The sequence below is a fragment of the Salmo salar genome, chromosome ssa02 (genome assembly GCF_905237065.1).
Source record: "Salmo salar chromosome ssa02, Ssal_v3.1, whole genome shotgun sequence".
Classification (NCBI taxonomy): Eukaryota; Metazoa; Chordata; class Actinopteri; order Salmoniformes; family Salmonidae; genus Salmo; species Salmo salar.
In genome coordinates, this window is record NC_059443.1 from 84543340 (window position 1) to 84565138 (window position 21799).

The 21799-nt window shown below is 41.1% G+C and overlaps 1 protein-coding gene across 1 annotated transcript; it reads right to left on the reverse strand.

Annotated features, from left to right (window-relative positions):
- Positions 1-37: 37 nt before the first annotated feature.
- LOC106593767 (zinc finger protein 883-like) lies at positions 38-20415 on the reverse strand. Its single transcript, XM_045711420.1, has 3 exons — positions 10992-20415; positions 6911-7049; positions 38-4156 (listed from the first exon to the last, which is right to left on the reverse strand). Exons 1-3 carry the CDS (start codon positions 10998-11000, stop codon positions 2583-2585), a joined length of 1722 nt encoding a protein of 573 aa, XP_045567376.1. The 5' UTR covers positions 11001-20415; the 3' UTR covers positions 38-2582.
- Between the last annotated feature and the right edge of the window lie 1384 nt (positions 20416-21799).

The window sequence follows — 21799 nt, forward strand, 5'->3', positions numbered from 1 at the left end:
ATGTTGTGAAACTTCTAAAGGAAGAGACTGCAGAATCTTCAAACCACAAGTTTTATTATAAGAATAGCAATTCTGGAATGGTTAACAATCACTCAATGGTGCAGTTAAGAGCCCCTGAACAGAACAGAGTTGGGTCTCAGGTTTTATGAAAAGCTCTGTCTACGTAGCAGTCAGCAGAAGTGTGAAAGCATAAAAGGGTATATTGTCCACTCAAGCAGGAACAACAAGATTAGCTCAGATCAGGTGTAGTTTCTGTCTCCAGGTCATATTGCTGATGCTATACAAAGGTAATCTTTCAGTTCTCCTCCACACAGCTGGAAGACAGGATGTAGCCTTATCACAATTTTACCCCCAATCGGCTGTTGGCTTTAAACCCAGAGGCCTAACTCAGGCCAACAGACACAGTGGAAAATAACTGATCCAACTATTCAATGCATAAGCAGTATAGAACATAATCTTGTAATTTTACACCATATCAGGTGTAGATTACAGCATTATATCAGGCTAATCAAGGTGTAGATTACAGCATATCAGGCTATTTGAGGGGTAGATTACAAAACACGTTCGAATCTAACAAGGCTGCATGAGATTATCCAGTGGCAATGTCCACGATGGGTATTACAGCAGGGGGACGGTTGCTAATTTGACAGCTCTAATGCAGTTACACCTCAGACATCACCTGACTAAAATCAATGAAATGACTATGCAGTTGTCGGTTATCACGGGTTAAGGCAGAATCTAGCCCTAATGTTTATAATTTGTATCCAATGACAAGTTGTGAGCATGTTGAGAAATATGTCTGTTCTCAGGGCTTGTTGTCGGAGGTAGAACTGCATTAGAGTTGTCAAATCCACAAATTTATTTATAAAGCCCTTTTTACATCAACAGATGTCACAATGTTCTTACACAGAAACCAAGCCGAAAACCCCAAACAGCAGGCAATGCAAACGTAGAAGCACGGTGGCTAGGAAAAACTAGCCGGTCGACCTCTCCACATGACATGGATTAATGGCCGTCGGTGATGAGACTGACCAGAGTGATGTAATCTGGACACTAGAGTAGTTTGACAGAGGAGTTGTATGAGGTGCAGTCATTGGTGTAGAGTGAGTAGAGGGGAGAACTGAGCATCCTTGCTGCTCTCTGGTGGTGAGGGATAACAAGTCTGGTGTTTTGACCAAGGTGAGTCCACATTACTGGCCTGTACGACAAAGGAGGCTTGTGTTTAAAGAAAATCACTAACAATCATCCATTCTGTTTGCAACAAAGATGTTAAGTAATACTGCAAGGCAACACAGTAAACAGATTAAACGTTTTGGCCTAAATTAAAAACTATGGGTTTTGGTCAAATCCACAACACAGAGTGAAACCCTCTGTATTTTGAAGTATTGTGGTTTCAGTTATGGGCATTGTCAAGGACAACCTAGAAGCATTCACGTTTCACAGTTGTTACGTGTGTCCTTGTTGCTCATTCTATAAATTACTCTATAGGTGTTCCATAATCTACAAATTACAAATTTGATCCAGGCATAAAATGTATCTTGTGCACAGCCATTAGGCCTCGCTCCTGTGTGTGTTCTCCGGTGTATACTTAGTTGACTTGAGGTGGTAAAGCATTTCCCACCGTTAGAGAGCAGTGGTGAGGTTTCTCACAGGTGTGCATTCTCTTGTGCGAAGCCAGGATTCCTGACTTAGTGAATCTCTTCCCACATTCAATCACAACTGTAAGGCTTCTCTCCTGTGTGCGTCCGCTGGTGTGATTGCAGACTGCTCCTTTTACAGAAACTCGTCACACTGATCCCAGCTGTGAGGTTAGTCTCCGGTGTGAATCCTCCTGTGTTAAGTCAATCGCCCGGCCTGAGTGAATATTTTCCTGCAGTCGGTGCATATGAATGGTTTCTCTCCCGCGTGTCTCATCTAGTGGTATTTCAGATGCTGTGGTGAGCTGAAGCTGCGCACAGAGGGTGCAGTGGTAGGGTGTCCCGCTGTGCTTGCGCTGAACGTGGAATAAAGTCGACTGAACACTTGAAGCAGTAGTGTGGTTTCTCTCCTTTGTGTCTCTGCCATTCAGTTGACCCTTCGTGGTAAAACTCTTCTTACAATCAAAGCGGTGGTAAGGCTTCTCTCCGGTGTTCGTTAACTGATGTGTTTTTAGGTTGCCTAAGAGAATAAAACTCTTCCCACAGTCAGAGCAGTGGTGAAGTTTCTCTCCTGTGTGTCAGCTGGTGTCTAGTAAGGTGACCCTTCAAGGTGTAACCCATCATACTCTGAGCAGCTGTACGGCCTCCCTCCTGTGTGGATTCTCTGGTGAATCTTTAAGGAATCAGATCTAGAAAAACTAAGTCCACATTATTTTTGGAGTGAGTTTGAAAGTCACCTGACGTGACAAAACTCTTCCCACACTGATCACAGTGGTGCGGCTTCTTTCCTGTGTGCCTTCTCTTGTGAACTTTCAAGGCGCTGGCCTGGGAAAAACTCTTCCCACAGTCAGGGAAAGGGCATTGGTTTGGCCTCTCTCCTGTGTGTCTTCGCTGGTGAATTTGCAAGGTTGCCATTGTGGCAAAGTTATCACAATCTGAGCAAGATTACGGGTTCTCTCCCTTGTGACAACGCTCATGTTGTTTGAGAGATTGTTGCCAAAGGAAGCTCTTGTCACAGTGGGAGCAGTGGTAAGGCTTCTCTCCAGTGTGTATAAGTTGGTGTTTCTTTAATGCGCCTGGCGTTGTGCAGCTCGACTCACACTGAGAGCAGTGGTACATCTTCTCTGAATGTGTGAACTTGTGATTCTTTAAAGAGTCAAGTCTTGAAAAGCTCTTCTTGCAGTCAGAGCAGTGATAGGGTTTCTCTCCTGTGTGTATTCTTCGGTGTGTCCCAAGACTGGCTCTATGTGCAAACTTCTGCCCACATTCAGAGCACTCGTACGGTTTCTCTCCAGTGTGAATTCGCATGTGTCCTTCCAGTGCCCTGGCAGAAGACAGACTAGCGCCACATTGGGAGCAGCAATGAGGTTTATCTTCTGTGTGTCTGACCTCATGTTCTTTCAGAGATCTATCGTTACTGAAACTCAGCTCGCACTTAGAGCAGTGGTATGGCTTTTCTCCTGTGTGAATTTGCATATGATTTTTCAGGTGATCCGACCGTCCAAAACTCCTCTGGCAAACATTGCAGCTGTGTGGCTTCTCTCCTGTGTGAATTCTCTGGTGTTTGTACAGGGCTGAATTAGTGGCAAAGCTCAACTTACAGTGGTAACAATGGAAGGGTTTCTGTCCAGTGTGTGTTCGCTTATGCTGCTCTAGAGAATGAGATGATCCTAGCTTCTTGCCACACTGTTGGCATTGGTAGCCTTTCTCTCCAGTGTGCACTATGTTATGTCGCAAGAGTCCACTCTTAACAGCAAACCTCTTCCCACACTCAGTACATTGGTGGGGCTTCTCTCCAGTATGTCTTAGCTGGTGACATCTTAAAGAAGACAAAAATCTGAAGCTTTTCCCACAGACAGTGCATTGGTAAGGTTTCTCCCCTGTGTGAATCCTCTGATGTATTCTGAGTAACTTAGCTGAGGAAAAGCTTCCCCCGCACTGCTCACAGTGGTGAGGCTTTTCTCCTGTGTGTATTCGTTTGTGTTCAGACAGTGCCGAGGCTTCTGTGAAACTCTTCCCACACTCAGAGCAGTGGAACGGTCTCTCTCCACTGTGAATCCGCCAGTGAGCTTTTAAGCTTTGTGATGTAAAAAATCTCTTCCCGCAGTCAGAGCAACAGTGTGGTTTTTCGTGGGTGTGTTTTATTCTCTCATGTATACGTAAACCACTGGAGTATGTAAATCTCTGCCCACATTCTGAGCACTGGTACGGTTTTTCTCCAGTGTGAATCCGCATGTGCCCTTCCAGTGCACTGGCAGTGGAGAGGCTAGCTCCACACTGGGAGCAGCAGTGAGGTTTCTCTCCAGTATGAATTCTCTGGTGTCCTCTAAGGTTTACTTTAGAGGTGTAACTCTTCCCACAGTCAGTGCAGCAGTGAGATTTCTTCCTTGTGGGTCTCTGCTGTTGTTTCTTGAGGTGTTCTGATCTTGAGAGACTTTTCTCTGCCTCGTCAGCATCATGATGTTTTGCCTCCCCAGATGACAAGCCCCATCTGAGAGAGTGACGGTTAGGAATGTCCCCTGTGAAGCAAAGACAGGGAGTTATGTTTCCTTCATATCAAAGCCAGATTTAGGCCCAGCTTTTCACACTCTTGTAACCGAATATAAGCATTCAAATCTTCAATGTAAAATCGTATTAAATCTTCAAATTGTCAATGTATCCAAGGGTGTAGGAGTGCTTGTAATGATAAATCTAGAATCGGCTTCCAACGTCGCAAAAAACATACCCTCGTAAAACTGACTATCCTACCGATCCTCGACTTCAGCGATGTCATTTACAAAATAGCTTCCAATACTCAGCAAACTAGATGCAGTCTATCACTGTGCCATCCGTTTTGTCACCAAAGCCCCTTATACCACCCACCACTGCGACCTGTATGCTCTAGTCGGCTGGCCCTCGCTACATTTTCGATGCCAGACCCACTGGCTCCAGGTCATCTATAAGTCTACGCTAGGTAAAGCTCCGCCTTAGCTCACTGATCACCATAGCAACAAGCACCCATAGTACGCGCTCCAGCAGGTATATGGCACTGGTCATCCCCAAAGCCAATACCTACTTTGGCTGCCTTTCCTTCCAGTTCTCTGCTGCCAATGACTGGAACAAAGTGCAAAAATCGCTGAAGCTGGAGACTTATATTTCCCTCACTAACTTTAAACATCAGCTATCTGAGCAGCTAACCGATCGCTGCAGCTGTACATAGTCCATCTGTAAATAGCCCACCCAATCTACCTACCTCATCGCCATATTGTTTATATTTACTTTTCTGCTCTTTTCACACCAGTATTTCTACTTGCACATCACCCTCTGCTCATCTACAGTGGGGGGGGGGAAGTATTTGATCCCCTGCTGATTTTGTACGTTTGCCCACTGACAAAGAAAGGATCAGTCTATAATTTTAATGGTAGGTTTATTTGAACAGTGAGAGACAGAACAACAACAAAAATATCCAGAAAAACGCATGTCAAAAATGTTATAAATTGATTTGCATTTTAATGAGGGAAATAAGTATTTGACCCCCTCTCAATCAGAAAGATTTCTGGCTCCCAGGTGTCTTTAATACAGGTAATGAGCTGAGATTATGAGCACACTCTTAAAGGGAGTGCTCCTAACCGCAGCTTGTTACCTGTAAAAAAGACACCTGTCCACAGAAGCAATCAATCAGATTCCAAACTGTCCACCATGGCCAAGACCAAAGAGCTCTCCAAGGATGTCAGGGACAAGATTGTAGACCTACACAAGGCTGGAATGGCCTACAAGACCATCGCCAAGCAGCTTGGTGAGAAGGTGACAACAGTTGGTGCGATTATTCGCAAATGGAAGAAACACAAAAGAACTGTCAATATCCCTCGGCCTGGGGCTCCATGCAAGATCTCACCTCGTGGAGTTGCAAAGATCATGAGAACGGTGAGGAATCAGCCCAGAACTACACGGGAGGATCTTGTCATTGATCTCAAGGCAGCTGGGACCATAGTCACCAAGAAAACAATTGGTAACACACTACGCCGCGAAGGACTGAAATCCTGCAGCGCCCGCAAGGTCCCCCTGCTCAAGAATACATATACAGGCCCGTCTGAAGTCTGCCAATGAATATCTGAATGACTCAGAGGACAACTGGTGAAAGTGTTGTGGTCAGATGAGACCAAAATGGAGCTCTTTGACATCAATTCAACTCGCTGTGTTTGGAGGAGGAGGAGGAATGCTGCCTATGACCCCAAGAACACCATCTCCACCGTCAAACATGGAGGTGGAAACATTATGCTTTGGGGGTGTTCTTCTGCTAAGGGGACAGGACAACTTCACCGCATCAAAGGGATGATGGACGGGGCCATGTACCGTCAAATCTTGGCTGAAAACCTCCTTCCCTCAGCCAGGGCATTGAAGATGGGTATTCCAGAATGACAATGACCCAAAACACACAGCCAAGGCAACAAAGGAGTGGCTCAAGAAGAAGCACATTAAGGTCCTGGAGTGGCCTAGCCAGTCTCCAGACCTTAATCCCATAGAAAATCTGTGGAGGGAGCTGAAGGTTCGAGTTGCCAAACGTCAGCCTCGAAACCTTAATGACTTGGAGAAGATCTGCAAAGAGGAGTGGGACAAAATCTCTCCTGAGATGTGTGCAAACCTGGTGGCCAACTACAAGAAACGTCTGACCTCTGTGATTGCCAACAAGGGTTTTGCCACCAAGTACTAAGTCATGTTTTGCAGAGGGGTCAAATACTTATTTCCCTCATTAAAATGCAAATCATTTTATAACATTTTTGACATGCGTTTTTCTGGATTTTTTTGTTGTTATTCTGTCTCTCACTGTTCAAATAAACCTACTATTAAAATTATAAACTGATCATTTCTTTGTAAGTGGGCAAACGTACAAAATCAGCAGGGGATGAAATACTTTTCCCCCCCCACTGTATCACTCCAGTGTTAATTTGCGAAATTGTAAATACTTCGCTACTGTGGCCTATTTATTGCCTTACCTCCTCACGCCATTTGCACACTATATATAGACCTTCGTTTCTATTGTGTTATTGACTGTACACTTGTTTATTCCATGTGTAACTCTGTGTTGCTGTTTGTGTCGCACTGCTTTGCTTTATCTTGGCCAGGTCGCAGTTGTAAATGAGAACTTGTTCTCAACTAGCCTACCAGGTTAAATGAAGGTGAATTTATTTATTTATTTTTTAAATTCTACATCTTTAAAACAGATTGTATTTAGTGGTAATTAATGACATTCAGGGAGTGTCCCAAAATAAATGTATGTCAGAGCATAAACCCACTTAGCGCCGGTGTTTTCCTGCAGTCGACCAGCCGCACAGACAGCCTCTTCAGACCCAGCAGTAAGGGGCTACCGGGAGAGGCATGACACGGGGACTCCAGGAGGGGTAGGGGGGAGGAAGGTTGGAGGGAGAGTGTTTCCTGTCAACCCAAAAAGAGAGTAGGTGTCTTGTCATATTGGTACAAAACAATAATGATCTAAAATAAGTCTTCCAACTATTAAACCTTTGTCCAGAAAACAGTTCCTGATGTCCTATTATAGTCTAGTGTTGCATTATGGGAACTGTGTCTCCATGTATAGCTCTTACACACCGAGGACTTGAGAAGAGCACAATCAACAACCTCTGCATCATCATCATCATCAGTTGCTTTGATAAGGTGTTGACCCATGTCAGTAATTTAAAATACTCAAGTCATTCCAATCCCGTTTAAAAAGGCAAATATTAAAGGACCCGTCCTCCAGAGGAAGTTGATGAGGTTAGCTGAAATATTAAAGGACCCCTCCTCCAGAGGAAGTTGATGAGGTTAGCTGAAATATTAAAGGACCCGTCCTCCAGAGGAAGTTGATGAGCTTAGCTGAAATATTAAAGGACCCGTCCTCCAGAGGAAGTTGCAGACACTATTTCTACCTAATTCCTGTCCTAGTGCAGAAATGCTAGTTTAGTTCCACCCTCCGAAAACCGACTAATTATTGATTAAATCGGGGGTGCACTTCTCCACCTTCCTCTGTGTGCACAGCCAATATAGTTTCTGGCACAGCCCACACTCTGCGATTTGTAAACAAACCAACAAGCCAGGAGGAGGACCCTTCACTCTCCTCCTCCCTCTTCTGCAACGGAATGGAATAATCAAGGATGAGTACAGAGTTAAGTGGTAATACTGCAGTAATACCAGCTAACCTACTCCATGGACCAATAAAGCTAGCCAGCCAGCCAGGTAACTATTCGCAACTGTGGATAATTGGTTCCAAAGCATAATAGTACTTGTAACTATGTTGGCTAGCTACCATTGACCTGTTTTTCTGATAGCCTAATTATCTGTAGGTTAGGTAGTTAGTAGCTAGCTACAGTGCTCCAAATGTAGCTAGCTTGTAACTAAAATAACAGCTGGAACGACCTAGCAGTAATGTTTACAAGTATCACCACTAGCTGGCTACTAAATGACCAACGAATTCATAAAGTATTCAGACTCCTTGACTTTTCCACATTTTGTTACATTACAGCCTTATTCTAAAATTGATTAAATTAAAAAATGTTTTCCTCATCTACACACTATACCCCATAATGACAAAACAAAAACAGGTTTTTAGAAATGTTTGCAAAAGTATAAAAAAAAGGTAAAAAAATACCTTATTTAAATAAGTATACAGACCCTTATGAGACTCGAAATTGAGCTCAAGTGCATCCTGTTTCCATCGATAATCCCTGAGATGTTTCTACAACTTGATTAGAGACCACCTGTGGTAAATTTAATTGATTGGACATGATTTGGAAAGACACACACCTGTCTATATAAAGTCCCACAGTTGACAGTGCATGTCAGAGCAAAGACCAAGCCATGAGGTCAAAGGAATTGTCCGTAGAGTTCCGAGACAGGACAGGATTGTGTCAAGGCACAGATCTGGCGAAGGGTACCAAAGCATGTCTGCAGCATTGAAGGTCCCCAAGAACACAGTGGCCTCCATCATTCTTAAATGGAAGAAGTTTGTAACCACCTTGGCTGCTAAGTGTCACATCTGGAGGAAACCTGGTACAAATCCCTATGGTGAAGCATGGTGGTGGCAGCATCATGCTGTGGGGATGTTTTTCAGCGGCAGGGACTGGGAGACTAGTCAGGATCAAAACTAAAAGTAATGTATTTCAGACAAATCATTCACTTAACCTCAACCAATTATTGCAATGAATAATGTGTAACTTAATCATGTTGAGGACACTAAACTGCTAGGAGTAACCCATGATTATAATTTGTTATGGTTAAAACATATTGATACAACAGCAGCTAAGATGGGGAGAAGTCTGTCCATAATAAAGCGCTGCTCTGTCTTCTTAACAACGCAATCAACAAGGTAGGGAGTACAGGCCCTAGTTTTGTTGCGCCTGGACTGCTGTCCAGTCATGTGGTCAGGTGCCACAAAGAGGAACTTAGGAAAATTACAATTGACTCAGAACAGAGCAGCATGGCTGGCCCTTAAATGTACACAGAGAGCTAACATTAATGATATGCATGTCAATCTCTCCTGGCTCAAAGTAGAGGAGAGATGCATCACTGCTTGTATTTGTGAGAGGTGTTGGCAAGCTGAATGCACCGAGCTGTCTGTTTGAACTACTGGCACACACCATGCATACCCCACAAGACATGTCACCAGAGGTCTCTTCACAGTCCCCAAGTCCAGCACAGATTATGTGAGGAGCACAGTACTACATAGAGGCATGAAGTAACTCAGCAGTAAAACCAAATTTTAAAAACATTAAAAATACAACTTATGGAACAGCGGGGACTGTGAAGAGACACACACATGACAACATACGCACTATATACACACACAAGTACACAGGGATTTATTTGGGTTGTAGATTTGTGGAAGAGTAGCGGCCAGAGGGAACACACTTAATGTCTGGTGAAATCTGCTGTGAAATGTTTTGTAATGTTTTTATTTTTGTTAACAACAGCTTTGGCAGCAACTAATGGGGATCCATAATAAATACAAACCAGACTCATTATAGTATACTACAGTAGGTCTATCCATTCAGACTAATTATAGTATACTACAGTAGGTCTATTCATTCAGACTAATTATAATATACTACAGTAGGTCTATTCATTCAGACTAATTATAATATACTACAGTAGGTCTATTCATTCAGACTAATTATAGTATACTACAGTAGTTCTATCCATTCAGACTAATTATAGTACACTACAGTAGTCTATCCATTCAGACTAATTATAGTATACTACAGTAGGTCTATTCATTCAGACTAATTATAGTATACTACAGTAGGTCTATTCATTCAGACTAATTATAGTATACTACAGTAGGTCTATCCATTCAGACTAATTATAGTATACTACAGTAGGTCTATTCATTCAGACTAATTATAGTATACTACAGTAGTTCTATCCATTCAGACTAATTATAGTACACTACAGTAGGTCTATCCATTCAGACTAATTATAGTATACTACAGTAGGTCTATCCATTCAGACTAATTATAGTATACTACAGTAGGTCTATCCATTCAGACTAATTATAATACACTACAGTAGGTCTATCCATTCAGACTAATTATAGTATACTACAGTAGGTCTATCCATTCAGACTAATTATAGTATACTACAGTAGGTCTATCCATTCAGACTAATTATAATATACTACAGTAGATCTATCCATTCAGACTAATTATAATATACTACAGTAGATCTATCCATTCAGACTAATTATAATATACTACAGTAGGTCTATCCATTCAGACTAATTATAGTATGCTACAGTAGGCCTAACTAACCAGACTAATTATAGTATACTACAATAGGCCTATCAATTCACACTAATTATAGTATGATACAGTACAACTAACCAGACTGTCCAACAAATATAAGAAGAAGCAATTCCTATGTCAAGTCGCGTTTACAACAATTCTATAATTTTATTTAAATTTTATGAAGAGAAGAGAGACGAAAAACATTGATTCTGATATTCTGCCGACCAAATGAATTTAACTGTAGGCCGCAGCAAAACCTTGGATTTTCCTAAACGAGCTACCGACTGGAGAGCCTGGCATATGTCTGCTCCTGATACATGCACGGTTCTCCAGTCGGTAGCTCGTTCAGGAAAATCCAAGGCTTTGCTGAGGCCTACTTTAGCAGTCTTCCATTCAGCAATTCACGGCCATTATTACCGATCGGGAGTGCAACGAGATATTAAACTATGTTAACAATACTTAGTAAAGTGAAATTAAACAATAAATATAACTGTGCTCTAAATTAAATTGTGTCACAACCTGTCGGAGCTCCGTGAAACGTGTTACGTCGTTCGTGCCCGCAGACGTGTTTTTATATATACTTTACATGTATCTAACTCACCTGATTCATTGTAGACACTCGTTTACGGCCGGTCGTTTGCAGAGTTCAGGCGAAGTGAACCAGATGAGATGTTTATCCCTAGTCTGTTGAATTGTAGATTAGGGAGTGTCGTGGAAAATTGTCTTAAAAGTAACACTCTTACAAGAACTTGTGAATTCAATATAGACTTTAATACAAAGTATCAAAGCCGAGCTGGTCCGCGGAACAACTGACTTTCTCAGGCCCCAGCTCTGCTTTTATGCACATACAATACATAGGTCCATGCTTTATGTAAATGAAGAAAATCCCTTTGTGCTTTCTGCCACCATTATCTTTCAATCCTATGGATAACGCCCATATCTGAGGATAACGCCCATATCTGCTCTTATTTCTAACATAATGGTGGCCAAACTTTCCTCACGTGGATATAAAAATAATGCATGCATCGCATGCTTACTCTTGGTGTTTGTCCCATTTTCCTTTCACGTGTGTTTCTTTCTAAGTGCACCCAGTCCATATGTACTTAACTTGTTACCTACTTTCATGTACTTTTCCAAGTGTACCCTAGGCCGTGTGTACTTAACATAGGTTCATTCACCTGACTGCACTTTGCCATGGCTCTGTAGTTAGGCTGCCTGGCCCTTACGTGATCCCCAACGTCCTTGTTACCTTTACTTAAGGTTAGATATTAATCTCCTCTTCCCCTAGTTAATGTATCTATGTCTTTCCTTCCTTCAGCACGTCTTCCTTTCTCCCACATAAATCCCTCCTCTGGGACTAATTAGTCCCACACAAAACATGATAACCCTAGAGAATTTAAAGATGGGAATGGATAATAACAATAATAATAATAATAATAATCCATCAAATAGTAAGTGTGTAGAACGCAATGTGAGAAGATAAAACATAGTCATATGCTGGACCAAACATCTCCAAAACGATAACATGGATAGGAGTAAAACATCCAGTCACACTTATCAAATAGTGAACGAGGATACATATAACAAATCAGTATACTATGAAGAAGTATGAACATGTAGTACATAGCCTTGCCTGAGTTTATCTCAGTTATTTAAAACATAAAGAAAATAAGAAAATCCTTATAATGTCATTCTAAATTTGACACTTAAACAAGATCCTTCCTTACAGACACCTCTGTAACAACAGTGAAATCACAAATGAAAACACCTGCTAAAGGACTAAGGACATGGTCCATGGACACTTGAAACCGGAATTTCCCCATTTTACCCACAAGTTTAAGTATACAAAATTCAGAAGTTCTAACTTAATTTATCCCTTGTCAAAGGTAGAAAGGTAATAGACAATACACTCCATAGTAAATGATTACCAGGTTATACATCTTTAACACTGCAAAAGATAGTGTTACTTGAGTTATATTACCACATGTACCTTTGTAATCCATAATCATTCCTTTATCATCAAATTTACTAACTTCTGCAGTTTCTAACACCCAATAGTTTAACAATTAACTGTAGTGTTTCTCACATCTATCCCATTATCCCCATAGCTGTAGAAACATTCATATCTACTTTTTACCATAGTAAACCTATCATTATGAGGACCATTTCATTCAGTTTTCATGTCATATGTTGCACATTCATGTTTTTTCAACATATTTTGGTTTAATTATCTTCTATCTTTAGTGCTACCTAATGCCAATCTGCATTCTATGTTACACAAAGGTATGTAGTATTGATTCTGAATACATTGAACATTTTCCATTTAACACATTCTTCAACAGATACAAGTTCAGGTATTATTAAAATATCAGACAAATGTGATTTGCTAGACAAAATGCAATTGTCCATCCTATGTTTAGTTGCTTCTTACTGAGCCCACCTATACAAGCCATTTGTTATTGCTTTTCAAAATGTTTGATCAATGTTTGATTCTTGGGTAGTTTCTTCATTGTAGCTACCCCAGTTGGTAACAGATGTCCAGATTTTCTGCATCAACCCACTTTCCTGTGGTTTTTCTATTGTCTTAGTTGGTGTACTAGTCTCTAGTGGGAGGTAATTTTACAATTTCTTCTAGGTTTGTTGCTGTTGCTGTCAAGACCATTCTACCATTCTTCATCTATCCTGTTCCACTGTCTGTTAAAAAGACCATGTGAGGACAGAGAAGTTGATAAGAAAGTCTCCTTTCCATTCTCCTGTCGTTGTTTCTCCGTCCCCTTGAACAACACCTCTATCAGGGGTATCTGCCAGAGTAGGTATGTCATCAGGAGCAACAGGCATGTCACTCCTCCTCATCCCTGGACTCTGGATATTCAGGAGAGAGTGTCTGTTGGCTGTTGAAAGTTGCTCCTCGATACACCTCCTCTTCGTCTCCTGCCTGGCTCCTGCCTGACTCCTGCCTGTCTCCTGCCTGGCTCCTCCTTCCTGACGGGACTTTGGTACAGTGGTTTAGATGGTACCACGTGTTGCTTCCTTTCACCTGGATGGTAGTTAACATTATTCGAGCCACCTTGTAGGGACCCTCCCTCCTTGGCTCATTCCTTTCTTCCGGAACACTCGGACCTGGTTTCTTGGATCATCAGACGTGGAACCTCTGGTCCTGGTTCAGGTTTCTGCCTTCTTTCTGTGAGGCATTCAAACTTAGAGACTTATGGCCTCTGTTTTATGATCACACCATACATCCACTTATTTCCATCACTCATCATACACCAACTAACATTCCAGCTGAAGCTGGCGACTCCTCTCCTTCTGGTTCCTAAGCATAAGACTTGGAATGTGGAAAACAAAAACACAACAGTATTGACAATGTGATATGTCATGCATAAATATATTCATGGAAACTGAAATCTGAGACCATGACAATTCCCACTCTCTCTTCACCTGACTCTATGCCTCCAGGATACTTTTCTGCTGGGATCCACAAAAATAAAAGCACTAAAAAGCTTCCTCGTGCTTCCACCCAGTCTTCCCCTTTCGGCTCCAGGTTCTGAGAGGTGTTCCCAAATCATGTCATTTTCACTTTGTTTCCCATCTACTCCATTTCAACTGATAGGCATATCCCTAATAAACATTATATCTTCTTGAAGTAATTCAATACTGTATATGCTTTCACATTAATGCCTTCAACATGTTGTTTAGAGCACAATTACCCTAACATCTGTCCTTTTTTCATATGATGCATTAATCAATAAAATAAGTAGCTCCCAAACCCAACAACTGTATGTCTACAGTGGAATCTAGTCTCTCTCTCTCCGCGTCCCCTGTCATGGTGCTTTCAAGCTCACCCATTGTTCAGCTGGACCTTACTTCTTGTGAGAATTATGCGCCCACCGAAGAGAGACATGATGATCTTTACCACTGCAGGTGCTGTAAGAAGTATACCCCCAGCCTGGTGTATCTTGATGTACACTCAATCCTGAGGACATACACACTACCACATGGGTTATTTCCTGACAACAGATATATGCTTTCACATGTCAAGATCACTACCTTGTAATATTTAAATAACAGCCCTATTTAAACAGTGTCTCAATTACCTCGCCTCCTACCACAGATATTCTTATACATAATGATAGCCAAATTATGGTCCCTACAGCAACTGCTGTTGGAATAACATGTAATCAGTCAAGTGTCTTCCAGTTGGAAGACTATCCAACCTCTTAAAACTCCAAGTCATAACTCTCTTAAACTTTTACCATAGTGTTAAATGTCACCACTATCACTTTTATTCTTCCCATACTCTAGGTATGTGTAATGTTCAATTTACTCAGAATTGTCCCTATGTTGTGCATTCCTATATATATATATATATATATTTTTTCTAAATATTTTTCACAGCCAGCTGTCCTTTCTCTTCTGTGAGTTCTCTCTTCTATTAATATACATAGTCTCTAGAAATAACACCCCTCTACTACCATTACCTTCATTTATGAGCCCCTCAGATCCCCAATGCAGTCATAGTTTTTCTAACCCATAACACATAATTTACTACTAATTTCCTTCCACAGTTTGATACATACTTAAACATTCTCAAATCAATTTTAGTCAATTTATATCATTCCCTCCTCAGGAACAATAAACACACTTATGTTCCTTAAAATTAAAATAAATTGACCAGACAAGAAAAGAGCAAAATAAATTACAATAACTGCATATTTGTAATAAGTGACCACTACTCATAATGTATCTAAATCACTACTCATAATGTTGGTCTCCACCTTCATCCTTGTGTGTATCGCAAAACAGACTATAAACTTTTTATGCAATCAATTATATCAATACAGTTTAACATTAAATTTGTAATGACATAATAAAACAAAAGAAACAAAAACCTTTAATCTTCTGTAAGTTCTGTCAACCTCCCCGTCTCAGGATTTAGTTTCCAGAGCTTCCCTAGGCCTAGTACATTTAAACAGTTCTATATCCAAATCATAACTAAAACGTTTTATAAATTGTCCAACCCAAATCAGAATTCAGTTCTTAGTGCTTCATTCCCTTAAAAATGTACAATAATACTAAACTTGTAATACCAATACTATCTATTCATATTACAACCCCCATTGCCTCTGTTTTTCTGTCATGAGAGGCCTGGTAATGAAAGGTCAGTAACCTATTCCCCTTTTAGTCTTCCTCCTCCAGCACATATCATTCCAGCATGTCTATTTCAGATACAGTTCACAGGTCATCAGACGCAGTTGTCCCTCACTCTTCCGCTGGTTAGGGAGAGTTCGAGCTTCACACACACTTGTTGTAAAAATATCTCTCCCATGCATTCTGACATCACCTTCCATTATAACTCCCTTATTCTACTGGTGATCTCTCAGACAAGTTACAGATCATTTAACAACATAACCTCTCGCAAACCTCAATATCCCACTGTTGCAAATGTTGTATTGAAACAAAAACACGCAATGAAATCATCTTTACTTGTATCATAATCTATTTGGAGTGGCTGTCATCCCTTGTTAACAGATATTTCCTTTCTATATGCAGACTGAACAAAGCACGTGTATATTTACCCAAAGACAATAACCCCATGGAACTGCTCATTTTCCCTCTGAACACATGATTCAACAACATGTTAAATCAAAAATACAATTATTTTAGTAACTAGTCAATTTAAGATTACAGCTCTTTATCATTTTCATATGGAAATAATAGAATTTCAAAGTAATTGTACACTCTGAATAGAGACTGGTGTTTCTTATTCATTTTATATTTAAATCCCACCTGTTCCAATAATTTCTAGTGAAGTTGATCAGTCTTCACGGGAAATTATTAGGATTCAGGGCATTTGACACCATTAATTGTTTCCTCTCCCTTCTCTGTCCCTGTCCTTCAGAACCCATTTGGATATATTTCAAAACATTTCCATCTTCCTGTATCCCCAGTTTAAAACTGATTGAAAAAGGTCCATCCAAATTAAATCCCAGAGGACCTTTCCAGTAATCTTATCATTTTAACCTGTGTCGTTAGTTCAGTATAATACAAAACCATTGGTTAACCACTGTAGAGCATTTGTAAACTAATCCGTTATTCTGCACTCTGGTATATCCATACTAGTGCTTTTGGCATCCCACCAAAATAGCCTGAACAACATTTCCAAGCATCCCATTTTACACTATCTCTTCTCTAAATAAATCCACTAACGCATATTCTTTCCCGGTATGGTGTGTACTTGCTGGTATGTCAAGAACACACAGGAACCGGGCTTATCCGGAACTCCATTTATAGCCTAATCCAGATACTTTACTCTTAAAACAGCCGACTATCACTAACTGCTTTCCCCAGTATTGCAGTTTCCAAGGACATTTTTGACAAGAGAAAATGAAAACCCCTTCTGGAAAGAAAGTGTACATTTCGTTAGTATTCACAATGTTACCCTTTAGTCAGCAAGCCAATAGTATTACTTTTATACTTAATATTATAATTATAATTCCACTATCCTTACTCCAATCATTAAATGTTTGCTTCAATCCTCCACTATGTTCATAAACTAACAAACATTTTAAAAGTTTTAATTTAAATTTGGCAATCCCAATGCTGGCGTTTAACCCAATTACTTCTTTAAACCGACAAACATTTCCTCACGCTCTTGATTCCATTCCACAAGTGTTTTAGCAGTTTCAGAGAATGTCGGCATGAAATGTCTAACAATATTGAAAACCCCTTACGTTTTCCTGAGCATGCGCGGAGAGTTTAGCCATGTTTCAGAACGCATAGTTTCTACCCGATCCCGGGTTAAGTCTTGCTTTCAGAAATTGAAAACCTCAAATATGTTAAACTTTGCTTTGCCTGTTCCTCCAACTAATTTACAAAGGTGGTGATCTCTCATATAAGTTTATTTTCCGTTGTTCAACGCTAATAACAAATCATCCTCGTATTTTATCACCACAGAAACGATTGTTTCAAAGCAAAATGATACCAAGTGGAACCATTTGTAAATCCCATCGGTGCTCTGATAACAGTCAGGCAGAACGTGATCTAATACGTCTTTCATCACATAGAAACTGTAATCTCTATTAATCACTCATTGATCGAACGGAGACCATACACCGCTATGTGAAAGTTCCATTCTTACTAACCTCAAAACGATTAGTTGTTGCTCTATTGAAAAGGATGCACACTCTTGTAAGCTGCATTTCCTGCCACTGCACCAGGCTTCAGTGTCTCCCTACTCACATTCTTCCCATATCTAAAACAGGGAGCTATCTTCTTACGTTTTGATATTTTATGGCTTTTATTGCTCTACTCACCCCTCGCACGTCTGCGAGGCGAGCAGAGTCATATCTGGCCCCCATCGTAATGTATTTTCTGATGATAGAATGCTGATTTCAAAACAATGGTAAGTTGAGCTTCTTATTCTGGTTTTATTTGATTCTATTTATCCAGTTTACCGGGTAATGTTGCCCTACATTATCCAGTTTGCTCTTTCACATTCAAACCAAATTGGTGGAATTTTTGTGCGCTTCTCTCAGCGACTCCATGGCTTTACTAAATTCCATTACTTTAACTTTATTACATCCTATTTATCACACTTTCCTGTCTAATTCAGCTGTTGTTCATATCGACACTTTCTTATCTCTTTATATTTATTCACTTATGATATTCTATCCTACTGTTACTTATATTCCTAATTTATCCTACCTATTTTCTATACTTGTAGAGTCTCTCCAGACCCACTCTCTCTCCAAGATGGTGTAACTTCTTAGGGGTCCTGCAGCTACAGTGATACCCCCCGTTTTCCTCCTACCGTCCTTCACGGTACTGTAAGATCTCTAGTATATACTACAGACTATACCATGGTATGGTTCTTTATGTATTTGTTGTTACTATTTATTCTAAGTAGCCTGAGTTTATTTTAACCATATAGTATATCTGTTGCCTATCTGTATGTTTTATCTCTTTACTTCACACACCAGTATATACTATATGTGTCTTGTTTGATACTTTATTCAACAAGTCCTATGCATTCTAGAATAGTTATTTATCACATGTATTATGTTAATGTGTTATCTTTACATAGTTCCTTTTAATCAATACCTATTGATTTATCACTTCTTCTTCCTAGTACTCACTAGACGCACCCTTCTCAAATTACACTTAATCAACTGTCACAGAGAGGTTTGCGCATTCCTTCCCCTTGACTAGTTGGCACACACACACACACCAGTATATACTATATTTAACTGCAGTCTTTAGCTTCTCTGATTCACTTCCTCAACACAGAGAAGCGTCCACTCATTCAGGTTTTTATGGTATGACGGAAGTCCTGCCTAATCGGGTCAGTTTCCCTTCCTCTCCCATTTACGTTTATACACAATATGACGGAAGTCCTGCCTAATCGGGTCAGTTTCCCTTCACACTGTTTGTCCCCCCCCTCGTACTGTCCTCCGTTCCTCAGAGCAGCTACGTGGTGGACCCTACTGATCTTCCGGCGCCGTTAGCAAAGCGGAGCGTTATTATCTGTAGGACTAACTTTTCACGGTTACCATTCGCCTACCTAGGTCGAATCTCTCCCGTGCCCTACCTGCTCACTGCATACAGATCCTCGTTCCTCGAGCGATATCGTGAGCAGCCCACCCAATCAAGCCCTCTAATTTTCTCCTAGGCGTGATTGTGTAGGATTTCTATCTATTTGTTCTGACCACACGCACACAGCAGCAGTAGCCCCACGCTAGGTCAGGCAGTCCAGCCGAAAGAGAGCAAATGCACACACCTCTTGGGCCACACAAGGTTCCCAGATTTATGGTCTCGTGAGAGGACCAACCCGAATCACCCACCCAACACGAACCGCCTGATCAGGTTGATTGGGCTGTGTTAACGCACATCCCAAAACAGGTCCTGAAACAGTCGAACTCGGCCAAGCAGATTCAGACGGGACAATCCCTCCCAACAAAACCACACGTGGGCCCGTTAGAACGGTCCAATCAGCGCAGGCGCAAGCCCTCCCCGCTAGATACCCACACCAGCTGGTCCACTACCCACTGCGCATGTAATCACAACAAAATGTACACATATCATTTTTAACAATCCCCAATGCATGCATGCGTGCAGTTTTATTGAATTCAAAAGTTCTTTCAGTACTAATAGATTTTTAGGAGTTCTTAAATAGAGAGACCTACGTGGCGCCTTCTTTGTTGAGGCTGAATCTCTGAAGCAATCTACACAAACATTTCAACTATTTGTAAGAACAAGCTTACCTTATTTATAGTTGGGTGGCCACTTGTTTGTGAGATTGTCCAGAGAAACCGTCACCAACCAAAAAACGCCGTTATTTGAGGTCCCTGCAGCTCCTGGCAAGCTCGCCAAAATATGTCGTGGAAAATTGTCTTAAAAGTAACACTCTTACAAGAACTTGTGAATTCAATATAGACTTTAATAGAAAGTATCAAAGCCGAGCTGGTCCGCGGAACAACTGACTTTCTCAGGCCCCAGCTCTGCTTTTATGCACATACAATACATAGGTCCATGCTTTATGTAAATGAAGAAAAACCCTTTGTGCTTTCTGCCACCATTATCTTTCAATCCTATGGATAACGCCCACATCTGAGGATAACGCCCATATCTGCTCTTATTTCTAACATAATGGTGGCCAAACTTTCCTCACGTGGATATAAAAATAATGCATGCATCGCATGCTTACTCTTGGTGTTTGTCCCATTTTCCTTTCACGTGTGTTTCTTTCTAAGTGCACCCAGTCCATATGTACTTAACTTGTTACCTACTTTCATGTACTTTTCTAAGTGTACCCTAGGCCGTGTGTACTTAACATAGGTTCATTCACCTGACTGCACTTTGCCATGGCTCTGTAGTTAGGCTGCCTGGCCCTTACGTGATCCCCAACGTCCTTGTTACCTTTACTTAAGGTTAGATATTAATCTCCTCTTCCCCTAGTTAATGTATCTATGTCTTTCCTTCCTTCAGCACGTCTTCCTTTCTCCCACAGGAGCTAGCGTTATATTCTACCCTGTGACTGCGGGAGCAAAACTCATGACTATGATTCCATTTCCATTATTAGCAGCATTTAGGCTGTCCACTTTGAAGAGCTGAGACAGAATGGCTATATAAGGAATGGAACATATAGGACCAGGGCCCCGCTACCTTTCATATAGAGGGAGGGGACTCTATACGTTATGCAAAGACAGAATCCTATAAAGGCAGGACTCTGTAATATGAGAATGTAGTCTTTTTCATGGAAGGGTTCGGCTCTGTTACGTGTGTAATAGGGTCCTTCCATGGAAGGGCTCGGCTATGTTACGTTTGTAATAAAGTCTATATTGAATTCACAAGTTCTAGTAAGAGCGGTATATTTCTGAGTCAATATTCCACCACATGACTCTCTGCCTAAAGTCCCGAAAGAAAAGACAGACTCCGCCTTCACATCCGTTCCATTGAAAACATTTCCTTCACGTTACCATTCTGCTGGTAGCAGATCATGAAATGGCCGCAGAAAGGCGGATCTATTTTTTTCAAAATAATAGTCGTCCTGCAACAACAAGAGAAGTTTATCGATTTTTGAAGCACTATAGTGCAGTACAACTGTGCACAGCATTGCAACCGCATAGGGAGAAAAAACACAGATCTTTTGATGCATTTTTAAATTGTATTTCATTACACTGAACACAAATATTAATGCAACATGTAAAGTGTTGGTCCCGTGTTTCATAGGCACAAAATGCTTATTTGTTAACTTCCCTGTTAGTGAGCATTTCTCTTCTGCCAAAATAATCCATCCAGCTGTGGTTTATAAAAAAGCTGATTAAACAACATGATCATTACACAGGTGCACCTTGTGTTGGGGACAATAAAAGGCTGCTCTAAAATGTGCAGTTTTGTCACACAACACGATGCCACAGATGTGTCAAGTTTTGAGGGAGCGTGCAATTGGCATGCTCTCTGCAGGAATGTCCACCAGAGCTGTTGCCTGATAATTTAATGTTCATTTCTCTACCATAACCTGCCTCCAACATCATTCTAGATTATTTGGCAGTACGTCCAACCGGCCTCACAACCGCAGACCATATGTAACCATCCTGCTGCTGCATGGAGAATCCACCGAGTACCACGTGTAAGCGTTATCATCCAGCCATATTTCAGTATTTATTTTTATTTTGTATTTAACCTTTATTTAACTAGGCAAGTCAGTTAAGAACAAATTCTTATTTACAGTGACGGCCTACCCCAGCCAAACCCGGATGACGCTTGGCCAATTGCACGCTGCCCTATTGGACTCCCAATCACGGCCGGATGTGATTCAGCCTGGATCCGAACCAGGGACTGCAGTGACGCCTTAGCACTGAGTAGCAGTGCCTTACACCGCTGTGATACAGCCTGGAATGGAACCAGGGA